This window comes from Lepidochelys kempii, chromosome 3, assembly GCF_965140265.1.
Source record: "Lepidochelys kempii isolate rLepKem1 chromosome 3, rLepKem1.hap2, whole genome shotgun sequence".
NCBI lineage: Eukaryota > Metazoa > Chordata > Testudines > Cheloniidae > Lepidochelys > Lepidochelys kempii.
This window is the reverse complement of record NC_133258.1, coordinates 2185007-2200629: the sequence shown is the minus strand read 5'-3', so window position 1 is coordinate 2200629 and position 15623 is coordinate 2185007. Positions and strand designations below refer to the sequence as shown.

General features: G+C 42.2%; 1 protein-coding gene across 24 annotated transcripts in view; it reads left to right on the top strand.

Moving 5' to 3' along the window:
• The window catches only part of DTNB (dystrobrevin beta), a 389020-nt gene that overhangs the window by 52372 nt on the left and 321025 nt on the right, over positions 1 to 15623 (top strand). For all 24 annotated transcript variants that reach the window (XR_012157855.1, XR_012157851.1, XR_012157853.1 and 21 more), the window contains 2 exons: positions 1709 to 1922; positions 11498 to 11583. Coding sequence is in view for 6 of the 24 variants with exons in the window: in XM_073335462.1 (XP_073191563.1) it covers positions 1709 to 1922; positions 11498 to 11583 (300 nt within the window). In the remaining 18 variants the exon portion in view is untranslated. The remainder of the gene's footprint in view (positions 1 to 1708; positions 1923 to 11497; positions 11584 to 15623) is intronic.

Here is a 15623-nt window from a genome sequence, read left to right as displayed (position 1 = left end):
AATTTATTTTTATCTGTCAGAATATCCAATATAGAAATACCCTGAGTTGGTTGGAATGCTTTTTTCTGCTACAGGGCTAATTATATTAGCAGGCTGCAGCCTGCTCGTCCTTTGCGTGGTCAAGGGGAGTGCAAACTGGTAGGTACTCTCTTGCCTTACGTGGCACCCCCAGACCTGGGGAGATGGGATGATGGGGCTGTGTGTGCGTCCAGGGGCAAGAGTGGGGGAACCTGGTTTATTATGGGATTTCCTAATACACTACGTTTGCTGCTGCTGCTGTTTTGTCAGCAACACAAGCCCAGCTCTTCAGAGTGTTCAAATTCATTTATACTAGGCATGCGTCCAAAGGTACAAATGGAAATACTGAAATGAGGAACAGCCTTGTACAGACATGGGTAGAAGACTGTGTGTATATCTATTTTTGTTCAGAAGCTGATCTGGTACTTATTTGTTTAGTACCAAAAATGTGCTCAGTATTGCAGAGGAAAAACCAAAGATAACCCTAAGAGATTACTCTCCACAGGGCAAATGGAAAAGATGAAGTGCCCTATGAGGGTAGTGGCTTGGTGTGTTAGGCTTCCAGTTCCACCAAAGCTTCAATTTACTTAAGGTACTTGTCTGGCCATACAATGAGCACCTTACAGTCTTTAATGTATTTTTCCACGAGGCACCACTGAGAAATATGAAGTGTGGTTATTCCTGTTTTTCAGATGGCAACTGAGGCATGGAGAGACTAAGTGACTTATAAGATCACACAGGAACTCTGTGGCAGAGTAGGGAATTGAACCAAGATCTTCTAAGTCCCTGGCTAGTGTCCTAACCACTGGACCTCCCTTCCTCTTTGAGCATAACATTACAAATATGACACTAACAATAATGGATTAGGCACCACTGCTGAACGTACCTGTCATAATGACAAGATCAAGGAAGTAGAATGGTTGAAGTGATGTTTATAAAGGGAACCCTGCCTTGCTCTGTACTTTTAGAAGGCTACTGTGGAAAGAGATGGACAAGACACTGCAAAGCCATATCATTCAATGATCAAAAATGTGTACTCAGTGAGTTGGGTGCAAGCTCAAATGAAGCACCGGTCCACTTTGCCTCTTGGAGTGCCACATATTTTGCAGCACAGAATACTTTTTTGGTGTCTATGAAATAGCTGCATATGACGGAGTTTCTTTGTTTTCCCTGAAAACTCTAAGAAAAGCATTCAGGTTTGGAAATGTCAAAGCGAAGGTTGCCTGCATGATCTAAAATATGTCCCAGTAATTAGACTTTGCTATAAAGCATGACCACAACGAAGCACAGTTATGGTTTAGAATGAGAAAAAAATTAAATTAAAACACTTCCTAACTTTTAGTGCTTCGCTTTGCAGCCTTAATTTTTTTATTCCAGGAATATATACTCTTTAACAGCTCTTAAAGAACTAATAGAACATGATTAGACTAAATGTTCACTATAGCCTGATTTTGACAATTGAAAGGTTTTCTTGTGAGTTTTTGTGACCAAACACATTGTGAGGAATATAATTTATTCTCCACTTTGGTGATTTTAATAGGATGCCCTCTTCCCCCGTTTCTGAATTCTGAGGATGGATTCTGCTTTTTTAAAATACCAAAAATTAACATGTTTTCCGAAAGTGGTGTGTCTAAGAGAGTAAAACTGAATGTTACAAAAAATAACAGTTAATTTCTTTCTTTACTTTTAGTTCATCTTGTTGATATCTGGAATATGATTGAAGCCTTCCGAGACAATGGCCTTAATACATTGGATCACAACACAGAGATCAGTGTTTCTCGACTGGAAACAATCATTTCATCCATCTACTACCAGCTAAATAAACGCCTTCCTTCGACTCACCAGATCAGTGTGGAGCAATCCATCAGCCTTCTCCTCAACTTTATGATAGCAGCATATGACAGGTTAGTAACTCTTCCAGGTGCATTCCTTTTTTTCAAACTAGTTCATTTATTTGGGCACACTCTGCTTAAGGGCTGCACCTAAATTTTATAAAGTGGAGCAGATTGCACATCTGTAATGTAGTGGTATCTGCGGAAATTTATACATCATGGCAAGCAATGATCAATCTTTAAAATTTTGTTCTTGAGCAAGATGAATCACTGCCTGCTGGGACCTGTATGTCTCTACAGGCCACATATTAGAATTAAAGATAAAGGGCAACAATGTTGTACATGAGGGCTCTTAGCTGGCCACATTTGGTTCCTGGGACATATTGTAGCCAAGCCTTTTTGTGAAATGCTAATTAAAATAGAAAATAACATTAACCTAATGGTACCATGATTTTGCTGTAAAATCGCATAATAGGAGAGTCTCAAATTTATGTACATGCAGTTTCCTGATTAAATCTGGTGCATAAAACCATGTTAATATAACACATGTTTTGATACTAAGTCTTGATCCCACCTAGAGTTTGCCAAGGAAGGGGCTAACACCTCATCTTCTGACTGATAGAAGGACTACAGTTGTCTCTTCAGAGTGCAGCATTTTCTTTTGGTTTGGTTTGGACCCTTAAACATATGTCCACATCCCTTCCTAGCAGTCTTGTTGCAACAGGGGTGGATCATGTTCATTAGACTTGTTATCCTTCTTTTTAGGCAGAAGGTGTTCTCTGTGGGATCTCTGAATGACAGCTGCAGAGTTCCAACTGTTAATTAGCAGCTCCATGTTTTTTCAGAATGTCATCTATAGCCTTTCATATTGTTTGTCCCCCTAGCTATTCCTTCCTTTCCCATCCTTCCTTTTTTGCTCTTGCCCTCTCCCATAACACTGCCCATCTCATCCATTATGACCAAGGAGCAGAGTTGGAACATAATGTATTCAGAAAGTTACAGCACTACTGTAAAAGTGAAACATCTCTCACAACCCCACACCACCCACAGTGCAATGGACAAGTAGAAAGGCTGAACTGACCTCTGCTGGCTATGTTGAAAACCTTGCCAGAAAAATAAAAGTCCCACTGTAAGAACTCCTTTAAGAAGGCAATCTATGCCTATAACTGTACGTGAAATGAGGCTACACCCTTGTATTTATTATATAGAAGATGACCACATTTGCCCATTGACCTCACATTTGATCTATCTATAAACTCTGACCTGGGGACTTTAAAGATTACATTGAGAGGTGGAGACAACATTTCAGAAGCTTGACAGAAGCTTATAAAATGGCATCATAATGTTCTAAAAAAAGTCTGCTGCTCATGTTAAGAATCACTATGATCAGAAAGTACAATGTGCTGCCCTGTTGCCAGGTGACAGAATACTTGTCCTGAATCTTTCAGAGAGATGGGGACCAGGCAAATTAAGATCCTGCTGGGAAAGTAATATTCATGTAGTATTTCAAAGGAAAAGGGATAGTCCAATCTATGAAGTAAAAGCAGAAGATGGAGAAGGACGTGGTAGAATTCTCCAAAATCTTTTTCTTCCTTGTGACTTCTTACCATTGGAGATTACACTACCCTCTAAACCACCACAATAGACGACCCAGAGAACTAGGCAAACTAGTGCAATAAGAGATCAAAATGGGGACTGGAACTTGGACTCCAGTAATTCTGATACGGAGAGTGAAGATGAACAACATTACATAATGGTACCAGATTTTGCCCACGGCACAGATACTCTGAATCCAGAAGCAGAAACATTTACTCTATGATTGGGAAATAAGGATGATGTTAATCCTGTAAACTTGGAAACTGCTGATCAAACTGATGTAATATTTGCACCAAGCACTGAAAGACATGAATGCCAGATTATGCCAAGGAACCTGAAACCAGTAATGCACAAGAGGGCAGATCACCAGAACAATCCACTGACATTCAAGGTCGTCTGACTAGAGGGATAAGAGGCCCTCAGACACTGACATATGAAAGTTTAGGGACACCTACTTGTCAGTATCTAAATCCAACAGTTGGACTGGTGAATACACCACCGGTTGTCTTCATGTTTGTCACATGCCCTACCAAGTGCCTATTCCTGTACCTTATCCTGTTTTCTATACAAGACTGATGTAATATTGATAAAAGAAGTGATATTGACCTAAGGTATGGATATTGCTCTATATCAAGTGTCTTATAGTACTGGATAGTTTGTAATTATGTTAATTTAATACATTTTCTGAATAGCTTGACATATGCACTGTCACTTGGAGCTATATGGTTAAACCACTGATCACATAGAAAATATTATTTCATAAGTAGTTAAGATTTTGTCATGGTATTTTTTAGTAAAAGTCACAGACAGGTCATGGGCAGTAAACAAAAATTCACAGAGGCCTGTAACCTGTTCCTGACTTTTATTAAAAATAACAGGGACAGTGAAGTGGGGACTAACCGCTACTCCAGGCCCACAGCTGCTTCTGTGGCGGGGACTGACCACTGCTGCTCCAGCCCCTGCCCACTGCTTCAGTCCCTGGGGGGGAGGGGCTGCTCCAGCCCCGTCCCCAGTCGCTCCTCCAGCCCCACCGCTCTGACCAGGGCTGAAGCCAAAGAAGTCACAGAATCCGTGAACTCTGTGACAAAATTGTATCCTTATTCATAAGGTATGAATATCTTTGGGGATTTAGGGTGTTCAGAACTGATTATTTAGTTGGATAGTGGAACTAAAATTGCTGCAGAATCTTTCTGCTTTGTGAAATAAACTGAAGAGCGATGCAGAAACTTTCACCATTAGTACAGAACTCATGACACAGGAGAGGCCCAAACTGTCAATTGGGAATAACAGTTGTGAGCTTGTGGAATGCGTGGATTACTGCTATTAAGTCAAATGGATGGATTATATGTTTTGTTTTTTTAATGGAAGTGTTGGAATGATATTACATTTACGAGGGAGGGCTATAGCACTCATACGGGAATGTCAGGGTTAGACATTGTGGTCCCAGTGTGAGTCTGTGGCCAAAAGAGCTAATAAAATTGTGGGGTTAATAAACAGGAATCTTGAGTAGGAGTAGAGAAGAGGTTATTTTACCTCTATATTTTGCACTGGCGAAATCACTGCTAGAATGCTGTATCCAGTTCTGCTGCCCACAATTCAAGGGTGTTGATAAATTGGAGAGGGTTCAGAAAAGAGCCTCAAGAATGATTAAAGGGTTAGAAAACATGCCTCATAGAGAAGCAGGAGGGGGTAGCGATCCAAGGGCTTGATGAGTCTCAGCAGTCTCTCCGTCACATCGTGAATCCTAGCTCCTGGCAAGCAGCAGACTTCTCGGTTTTCCCGGTCGGGGCAGCAGATAGATGACTCAGTCCCCCTGATGAGAGAGTTCCCCGACCACCACCACCCGCCTCCTTCTCTTGGGAGCGGTGGTCGTGGAACCCCCAACTCTAGGACAGTGCATCTCATGCCTTCCAATTGGCGGCATTCCTTTTAGCTTGACAAAGAGAAAGTTAAGGGGTGATTTAATTGCAGTCTATCGGTATCTGTATGGGGAACAAATAATGGGCTCTTCAATCTAGCATAGGCATAGCAGTATCCAATGGCTGGAAGTTGAAGCTAGACAAATTCGGACTGGAAATAAAGCGTAAATTCTTGACCAGTGAGTGCAATTAACCATTGGGACATTTTACCAAGGGCCATGGTGGATTCTCCATCACTGACAATTTTTAAAAGAAGATTAGATGTTTTTCTAAGAATTTGGTCTAGGAATTATTTTGGGGAAGTTCTGTGGCCTGTGCTATACTGGAGGCCAGACCAGATGATCACAGTTTTCCCTTCTGGCCTTGGAATCTGTGAGTTTACCTGTGTCTTGTCCCTTTAAGGATTGAAGGTCTGCTGAAAGGGGCAAAGGGAACAGCTCTGGTTGCAGCAGCAGAGTTGTGTGTGTTCTGAAAGGAATGAGCAGCAATGGGGCTTGTGCAACCAGGGGTGTCTTATTTGTTTGGTTTTTGGTTGGTTTGTTTTATTTATTTCTAAATTCAATAAAACTCCAGTTTCAAAACTCTTCCTGGTGTCCGAGTGAAACACAAGTGGCCCTAAGCCAATCTGAACAGCCTGCTTTTGAAGTAAACCAGTAAACCCCAACATTTTATCAGGGGACTCATTCCCTTAGCCAGTTTTTCAATTTCCAAGGTCAAAGAATTTCTTAAAGCCCAACCATAATGGAGCTAAGCATGTGAAAGATTCCTATGACAGCATATCTAGCACTTCCTCATGTTCCCACTAATGGGATCTCAAGAGCCTGTGTCAGTGTTTTGGACCCTTCTAGAAAGCTGTGTGATACCTTATGGCACTGAACGATCAGAGCTCAAGGCTATTTAACGGATGTGGGAGCCCCAACCCTCCTCACTTCCTTCTGGCTGCTTAGGACTGAGGATATAAGGAACCTCAGAACTGTGTCCATGTCTGACCAAGCCAGACAACTAAGACACTTTTTCTCTTGTACATAGCTTGGTGTTTTAACTTTCTTAGATAATTTCCTAGCTATAAATAGTTCAGAGCAATTTTTCCCCTTTCTGAGTGTGCACCTCTGTTCTGGGATTGATGCCAACCCTTGAGGATCCAAAGAAGATATTTAAATGGTGCAGCTCCTGTCTCAGGATCCTTCTCAAGTTGAATGCTGTCTCCTGATGTGTGTTCTGCCTGGCAGTGGTGGACCATTCTGCCCCTGTGGTCAGATCTGATGTCTGCTTGGCTGCCTTTACTTCCTGATCCAGCAGAGATCATCAGTTAACATTCCAGGCTGGGGCTTTGTGCCATGCCTGGCTCCAAGACATACTACTTCACAGTTGCATGAGTTGACTTTGACACCACCTGTTAAGGTGGGATCCGAGAAGGCTCTGCATCCTGATAGTGCGGAAAGAGCAGATCTTTGGTCTTATTCTTTTTGTTGAGACATCCCTGGCATCAAAGATTGCCTGGGGCTGCTATTTTGCCTGTCTCTTGTCAGTGCAAAAGCACTCCTCAGATTAGAAGCTGTCCAAGGTTCAAGATTCCAGTGCCAGCACTTCATCCTCAATGCCAGCCAAGACCTCTAGACATAGTGCCAGGACAATTACCCCATGCTCCCAGACACCAGTTCTGATGTTATGGTGTCAAGAACAAATCACAAAAAGCTCCTTCCGAGACCATTCATATCTTGCCTGCCCGTGTTGAGTCCCCCAGACCCACAGGCCTTCCCCATTTCAGTGCTTCCTGTGCTGTTTAAAGCACAAAGAGAAGAGAAGGCTATTCAAAAAGCTTCTCGGAAAGCACCACCAAAAGAAGCGTCACCAATCCCAGGACTGCATGGTGTCTGTTCCAGTTTACCCCGACGGTACTGTATTTTGACTTTCCAGTACCTTCTCCCTGACACCCTACTACAGTGTCCATTGAACTTAGGAGGCTCAGAGGAGGGGCTGGTTCTTCTTTAGGTGTCCTCTGCACATTCCCACTAATGGATGTGTGACGGATTCCCCCAGGAACTGGGGTACCACTAAGCCCTCTGACCTACCAGCCTGGGCTCCCTCTCACACTGTGCTGCTGTGACAAGCTGCAAAGCCTTCCAAGCTTGCACTTTCACCAGCATTCACACAGGTAGGGACACACCCAGCTGCAGTTACATGTAGGCTCTCTAACCACCAGCTTCCCAGCCTAGGACCCCAGAGCAATACCGTCCTGCCCTGGTCAAATCTGGCCAGTGTATGTGTTTAATACCCGGTCCACCTCTCCCTCAAAGTGAAGAGGACCATGCACACTTGTGGTAACCAAGCAGAGATTTTCTGCAGGCACCTTAGTCAAACATACACTGGTTTGGATTAAAACATAAAATAAGTTTATTGACTACAAAAAGATAGATTTAAGTTATTATAAGTGATAGCAAACAGATCAAAGCAGATTACCTAGTAACTAAACAAAAATGCAAACTGAGCTTAACGTACTAGATAGATAGGTTATGAATTAGCAAATTCTCACCCTGAGTGATAAACAGGATGGCAGATTCTTAAGCTGCCTTTGCTTTGCAGCTTGGGTTTCCCAGGTTTTCATGCACAGGCTAGAAATCCCTTTAGTCTGGGAGCATCACTTCCCCCCGTTCAGTCTTTGTTCCTGTGGTATTTCTAGGTGTGTTATCCTACAGGTGTGTTGCCTACTTTATGACTCCTGGATAACACCTGTAGCTAGCAGTGCCTACTTTAAAAGCTGTAGGATAAAGGTTGTTTGAGGCGCAAGTGTTCTCTTCCATCCTCCCCGTGGAAGGAAAAGGCCTGGGGAGAGACCGTCGAATCATGGAAGTCAACGAATGGCTATGCAGGTGGTGTTGGAGAGAAGGCTTTGGACTCTTTGACCGTGGGATGGTGTTCCAAGAAGGAGGAGTGCTAGGCAGAGATGGGCTCCACCTAACGAAGAGAGGGAAGAGCATCTTCGCAAGCAGGCTGGCTAACCTAGTGAGGAGGGCCTTAAACTAGCTTAGTTTGCACTGCTATCTAGGGTTCCACTATTCAGGCTGCAAAGGTAACAGCATCATGTGACACCCTGGCACCTTGTTATTCACCACTGTCATATAATTAGGATAAGTTTTACACACAGTATGCCTTGTGAGGTATCATTCCAAAAGTCTTGATCTGCTCGACAGTAATATCTCGTTGGATTGTATGTGCTATTATCATATGTGAAGTTATGAAGTTGGGCTCTGCAGGTGTTACTGAAACGTGTTGTGAGGTTGAAAACAGCCACAAGCAGCCTTTCAGGTACAACCGTAAAAAGGCCAAACAATGTTAATGGCTCATTGAGGAAATGCACACAAGCACCAGGATTACCCCAGGAACTGTGTACAGAGAAAGCACTAGACAATGGGAACTATTTGACCGAGGTCACAGCAAAAGAGCTTTCCAGCAAGTGGGAAGAAGATATAAAAGGGCACTGTAGGCCTCCTTGGGGAGAGGTCCTTTGTGATCCGATGTGGACTTTCTGTGGAGAACCTGTTCATAGGCACACACAAAGATCATCTCCCCTTGCAATTATCCTTCTTCTCCCAAGTGTTCAGTGGGTACACTCCCTACAGTAATGCCACCAACTCCAGTCAGAAATCCTGCTACCATCAACATCTCTGGCTAACATCTCTCACGTGCACTCTGAGCACAGAGATTAGGTCACAGCTCCACAGGATGATCCTGGGACACAGACATAATCTCCCCAGGTAACATGGTCTGTTGATCTCTTGCCAGAGTTGACTTCAAAACAGTTCCACAATGTGGTGGCTGGAGCCCTACTGCTGCGGCTCACATTTGTCCCAGCAGTAAAGCGAAGGCATCTTCAACATCCTACAGTCCAGAGAAAAAAGGAAAGTAATGCCCTTTATCCAAAGGGGGACATTTAGCATCCCTTACCACCATGCTTGCAAAGGCAAAAGATGGATGGTTGTTTTATACCAGGTCCCCCAGGTTCAGTTCTGTTGTTCACCCTCCTACAAATGCATTGGTTATCATAGCAAAGTATCTGAGAACTTCATTCTCTGCCCCTCCAGACAGGGAAGTCAGAAGATTGGACGCCTTTGGCAGAAAAGTCAACTCTGGGTATTGAGGTGGCAAACTATGTAGCTCCTTCCTTTTCTTGACCAATTGCCATATATCCAGCAGAAGCTGGCTAAGGACATTACCCAAGGAAAAAAACCTTGCCTTCAGCCTCTGAAGGTACCATATGACATTTTTGATGCAGTGGCAAGATTTATAGCCTCTTTACAGACATTCATGGTTGAACTCATCTAGTCTTTCTGTGTTTGCCTAGTTCAAAATTTGTGATCTTCCCTTTGAGGAAGAAAGAACGTTCCGCAATAAAATGGATAAGACCTTACAGCACACTAAGGAGGTAAGGTCAGCTGCGAGAGCTGTATGGCTGATGCAACCTCCCTGCCCAAGAGGAGGTTCTCTTTTTGAGGTTTTGAGTACCAAGATAATGTTTTCTATCTTCCTTTGCACAGATGAAATACCAGTTTCGTAGGCAGCCTCTAAAACAAGCTGCTAAGAGACCATACAGAAATAAAACCAGATGACTGAAATGTTTTTTTGGAGGCAGCCACAATCTTCAGCCTTCCAGCCTCTGTTTTGGTGGGTCTGCTGGGAGTACAGAACCAAATACATTTAGTTTTCTCCCTTTAGAGATCATTTGGTCTAGAGATCATGGGTCCCTACCATCTTGGGAACAGAACATCTGATAATGGGGTCCTGCATGTCATCCAGAATGACTGCCTCCAATCCCCCATTCCTCTTCTGAAATCCTTCTGAAATCTTATTTCTAGAAGAGGTGGAGTCTCCTCTCCAGAAGGAATTTGTTGAAGAGGATCCAAGTTTCCTCCTCCACTTGTATACTATCTTACCTTTTCAGAGTTGCTGTAAGAAATCTGTAAAGTATTATCCATAGCACACAGTACAATATAGATAATTCAGTCAGTCTTTTTATTTAGGATTATAGTGCTCAGAATTTATGTATTGCTTATACACTCTCATGTACATGCTCTCAGTACTCCTAATTTATGTTCAACTCCGACTAAATTAACTCCGTACTGAGCACTAACAATGGCTTTATCCTGAGATTACTGTTCTATATAGCCTCTATAATCCTCTGTTACTATATGTTGTTTGTGTTTCACCTCCTTGTAAAGTGTTTTGTGATTTTTTTTATGAGAATAGTTGTTTTTGCATACCACTTTGTGCTGAATAAAATCTTTCCATTGTTTTTATAAGGAATTAGTACAAATTTTTTCTCATGCTGACATTAGGAAATGGTTGTCTGATTGTACCATCTGTTCCTGATAGTGCAGCAGTCTAGGTGCCTTTAATTAGAATAACAAGCATCCATGTTTGTTCCTGTTCTACTCAGAATATCTTGTAACCTAACCTGTTTTGTTAGAATACCACTTCTTTCTCTGAGTGTCAGGCAGTGTTCATAAAGAGTTGGAATTCCTGAGAAAGGGCAGCAGTAAAAGCAAGAAACATAATTAAACGGGCTTATTCTAAATAGAAAGGAATGACTCATAATAATCAGGTTCCACCATGTAGTAGGTAGCTGTGGACAGGTAAAACAAATGCAAGCCTCTCTTCATCCATAGAATGCCCATAATTCTGCAAGAGAATGTGATTTGTCATTGGCTACCTGTTAGCTGTTCTAATTGATTGACAAAGCTAAATGTTACTTGTGGCACCTAGATAAGCTATTACCAGCAGGACAGTGGGGTGGGAGGAGGTATTGTTTCATATTCTCTGTGTATATATAAAGTCTGCTGCAGTTTCCACGGTATGCATCCGATGAAGTGAGCTGTAGCTCACGAAAGCTCATGCTCAAATAAATTGGTTAGTCTCTAAGGTGCCACAAGTACTCCTTTTCTTTTTGCGAACACGGCTGTTACTCTGAAACCTGTCTAAATGTTACTATCATTTTTTGTATTATGTTCACTGTTAAATAGTTTTATAAAGCATAGCACTTAGGGAAGGCATGAATGAACTTTTCTTCTGACCCTGAAATATTTTTGTTCTTATCCTTCCATAAAGTAATGATTTATCATGTATTTTATTTTGCAGTGAGGGCCATGGGAAGTTGACAGTGTTTTCAGTTAAAGCTATGTTAGCAACCATGTGTGGTGGGAAAATACAAGACAAACTAAGATGTAAGTACTTTCAAGTAAATTTAACCATTATTTTAAATTTTCTATTTCCACCATTAGTCACACAAACTTCGTATTTAATTGTTACGTTTTGGAAAATTAGCTACATTTTTCTTACTTACCCAGCAGTCATGCTACTGGAATGAATCTTATGTTAGTTTAATCTTTTTGGTAATGCATGCCATCTACTGGCTACAGAAGATACTCAATTTGTATTTAAAAAGTAATATTTTGTTCAAAGAAAGTGAAATAAAACTCCAAAAACCTGAAACTTATTTGACAGTTATCCTTCATAAAGTTTCATTCATTAAAGGCTTGATCCTACTGTACAAATGAAGTAACGGGAAGCTTTGCCATTATCTTCAATAGACACTGGATCATACAGTAGATTAACACAGTATCCGTGTATGGCCTGATAACGTGGGCTATAGGATACAGACTTCTTAAAGCCCTTTTGAACACTTTTCAGGGTTACCTGAGGTGTCCAGAGTGAATCACTACCAGCTGCTTACAGTGGGAGGAAGACCTATCTATGCCACCTGGGGAGACTCTCCCCAGCCACTGACTGCTGGCAATACAAATAGACCACAAGCTCTGCTCTTTCCCTCTGCAGCCTAGCAAATTATACACTCCACTTTGTTACACTCAAGTGCCCAGTCCCTTATCTTCTGGACACCTGCAATGTACACCAGTGTGCTGTCTCTGTGGAGGCAGTGCACCTCAGTTCTCTGGTTTCACCTCAGTACAACACTCTCCTGTGCACAAGGCTTTTGGACAAGTCGATGGTAAAACCAAATGGAAGTTTATTTAACCAATCTTAAGATCGAGATTAAAATAAAAGCAAGCTTAAGGGTTTGGAAACATAAGGTTACAAGTAAAAGAAAAACCTAAAAGACACTCTATATAGCTTATACTTTTTCCTATCCAATTGTTAGCTGCTACAGCACTTGTCCACTCCAAAAAGCTGGGATCCATCTTTTACGAGAGATGCTCCTGCTCGCAGAATGCCTCCTCCGTAATGGATCACAACTTGTGTTCTTCTGTCATCTCTTATACAGTTACAGACTAATGCCTCTTACCCAAGAGGTCCACTAATCAGAGTCTTTTAGATCCCCTAATCAGAGTCTTTTAGGTCCCCTAATCAGAGGCTGGCTCAATGGATGTCAGTTGTTCTCAATGTTGATTGAGTGAGCCCTGAGACCCGCCTCAAATCAGGTGACAAGTTTCACTTTAACAGTTTTGAAACCCAATATAAAAAAATGTTACATAACTCTAAAATTGTTTCCTATACAAATATCACTCAATAACCATGACAATCAGTTATTTCTTAGCTTTTGGCAAAGATCACAAACAACAGCCTTAGGAGAAATATTGAAAAGATAGTCAGACATGGGTAATATACGTGCCTGGGTATGTATGGGCATGTTTGTGTCACACCTTTTAAAACAAATTCTTGATCTCTCTCCCTGTTTAGCAAACCTTACAAAATATGACAGGAACAAAGAAGGGAGGCTGGCATCATTGTGGGAATAAAGGTGTTTGATCTTATATTTCCATATTTTCAAACTATTTTGGGTTTCTTTAAAGTTTAAACTTTAGTTCAGAATTTACTGAGCTTTTAGTCCTAGAATCATAGGGCAGGAAGGAACCTTGAGAGCTTATCAAGTCCAGCCCCCTGCAGTGAGGCAGGACCAAGTCAACCTAGACCATCCCTGGACAGGTGTTTCTCCAACCTATTCTGAAAAACCTTCAGTGATGGTGTGAGAGGGAGCTTGGAGGACTAGTCGGCCTAGTGGTTGGAGTACTTGATTTTCTGCCCCCTGCTTCTGTGGTCGAGGTGCCTCAGTCCTGAAGGTAGGGGAGTAGGGGGATCCAGGCCCTTCCATTCCACCTGGTCCCAGCCCAGGGCCCTGTGTAAGTTAACCCCTGAGTAGGGGACCTCCCAGCGGGGAGTCCACATCTGCTGCACTAGGCTACTTCCTACTGTTTCCCCTTCAGGGCATGGCCCCTCTAATCCAAGTTCCTTTGGTGGCTTGGTTCTAGTAGTGCCCTTTTGTGGACCCTGGGTGGCATCCTGCTGCAGTCACAGGTTCCTCCAGGTGTGGAAGCCGTAAGTTTGGTGGGATCGGAACCCCACATGGGCTCTGTGCTTTCGCCACCCAGGTGCCTCTTAGGCTGGGTGGTCCTAGACCTCTTTGTCTCCTTTGGCCAGGAAGAGGGTGCTTGGCTCCTGGTGGCTGCCTCAACTGGCCGGGTAGTGCTCCTTCCCTCAGGAAGGGAAGCAGCGAGCTCCTGCCTTTTCGCCAGTCAGCCTCAAACTGAGCCAGGCTCTCTCCTTTTCTCTCCCTTCCAAGCCTGGTATGGGCTGCAGGTATAAGGGGGGCGTGGCTAGCTGGGCCCAAAGGCTCTCTTTAACCCCTTCCATGCTGGTGGGTGTTTTTTCTGCTTCACCACAGATAGGGATTCCACAACCTCCCTTGGAACTCTATTCCAGAATTTAACTACTCTTATAGTTAGAAAGTTTTTCCTAATATTTAACCTCAATCTCCCTTGCTAAAGGTTAAGCTCATTACTTCTTATCCTACCTTCAGTGGACATGGAGAGCAATTGATCACAGTCCTCTTTATAACAGCCTTTAATATATTCGAAGACTGTTATCTGGTCCCGCCTCAATTTTCTTTTTTCAAGATTAAATATGCCCAGTTTTTTTTAAGCTTTCCTCATAGGTCAGGTTTTCTAAACCTTTTATTATTTTTGTTGCTCTCCTCTGGATTCTCTCAAATTTGTCTGCGTCGTTCCTAATGGATGGCCCCAAAACTGGGGACGCAACTCCAGCTGAGGCCTCCACATTGCAAAGAAAAGCAGGACAATTACTTCCTGTGTCTTACATATGACACTCCTGTTAATACACCCCAGAATAATATTAACCGTTTTTGCAACTGCATCACATTGTTGGCTCATGTGCAATTTGTGATCCAATATAACCCCCAGATCCTTTTCAGCAGTACTATCACTTAGCCAGTTGTTCTCCATTTTGTAGTTATGCATTTGATTTTTCCTTTCTAGCCCAAGCACTTTGTATTTGGCTTTATTGTATTTCATCAGGTTGCTTTCAGACCAGTGTATCAATTTGTCAAGGTCCTTTTGAATTCTAATAATGTACTCCAAAGTGCGAGCAACCCCTCTGAACTTGGTGTCATCCACAAATTTTATAAGCATACTCCCAGTATCATTATCCAAATCATTAATGAAAATATTGAGTAATATCAGACCAAGGATTGACCCCTGCAAGACTTCCGTAGATACACCCTCCCAGTTTGATTGCAAACCATTGATAATGACTCTTTGAGTACAGTCTTTCAAACAGTTGTGCACTTATAGTAATGTGATCTAGATTACATTTTCTTAGTTTGCTTATGAAAATGTCATGAGGGACTGCCTGTCAAAAGCCTTATGAAAATAAAGATATATCACACCTGCTGCTTTCCCCTCTATCCACTAGGCCAGTAGCACTGTCAAAGAAGGAAATTGGGTTAGTTTGGCATGATTTGTTCTTGACAAATCCATGCTGGTTATTACTTATCACCCAATTATCCTCTAATACTTACAAATTGATTGAATAATTTATTCCAGTATCCTTCAGGTATTGAAGTTACGCTCACTAATCTGTAATTCCCCAGGTCTTCTTTGTTCTCCTTTTAAAAGACAGGTACTATGTTCTCCCTTCTCCTCCCCTCTGGAACCTCACCTGTCCTCCATGAGTTCTTGAAGATAATTGCTAGAGGTTCTGTGATTGTTTACACTAGTTTCTTAAGTACCTTAAGATGTTGACCTGAATACATTTAACTTACCTAAATATTTTTTAACCTGTTCTTTCTCTATTTTTCGTTTGCTTTTCTTCCCCCTGCTTGTTAATATTAATTGTGTTGCATATCTAGTCATCATTAAACTTTTTAGGGAAGACTGAAGCCAAATAGGCATTAAACACATCAGCCTTCTTGATATCATCAGAATTAGCTCTCCTTCCCCACTAAGTGGAGAAC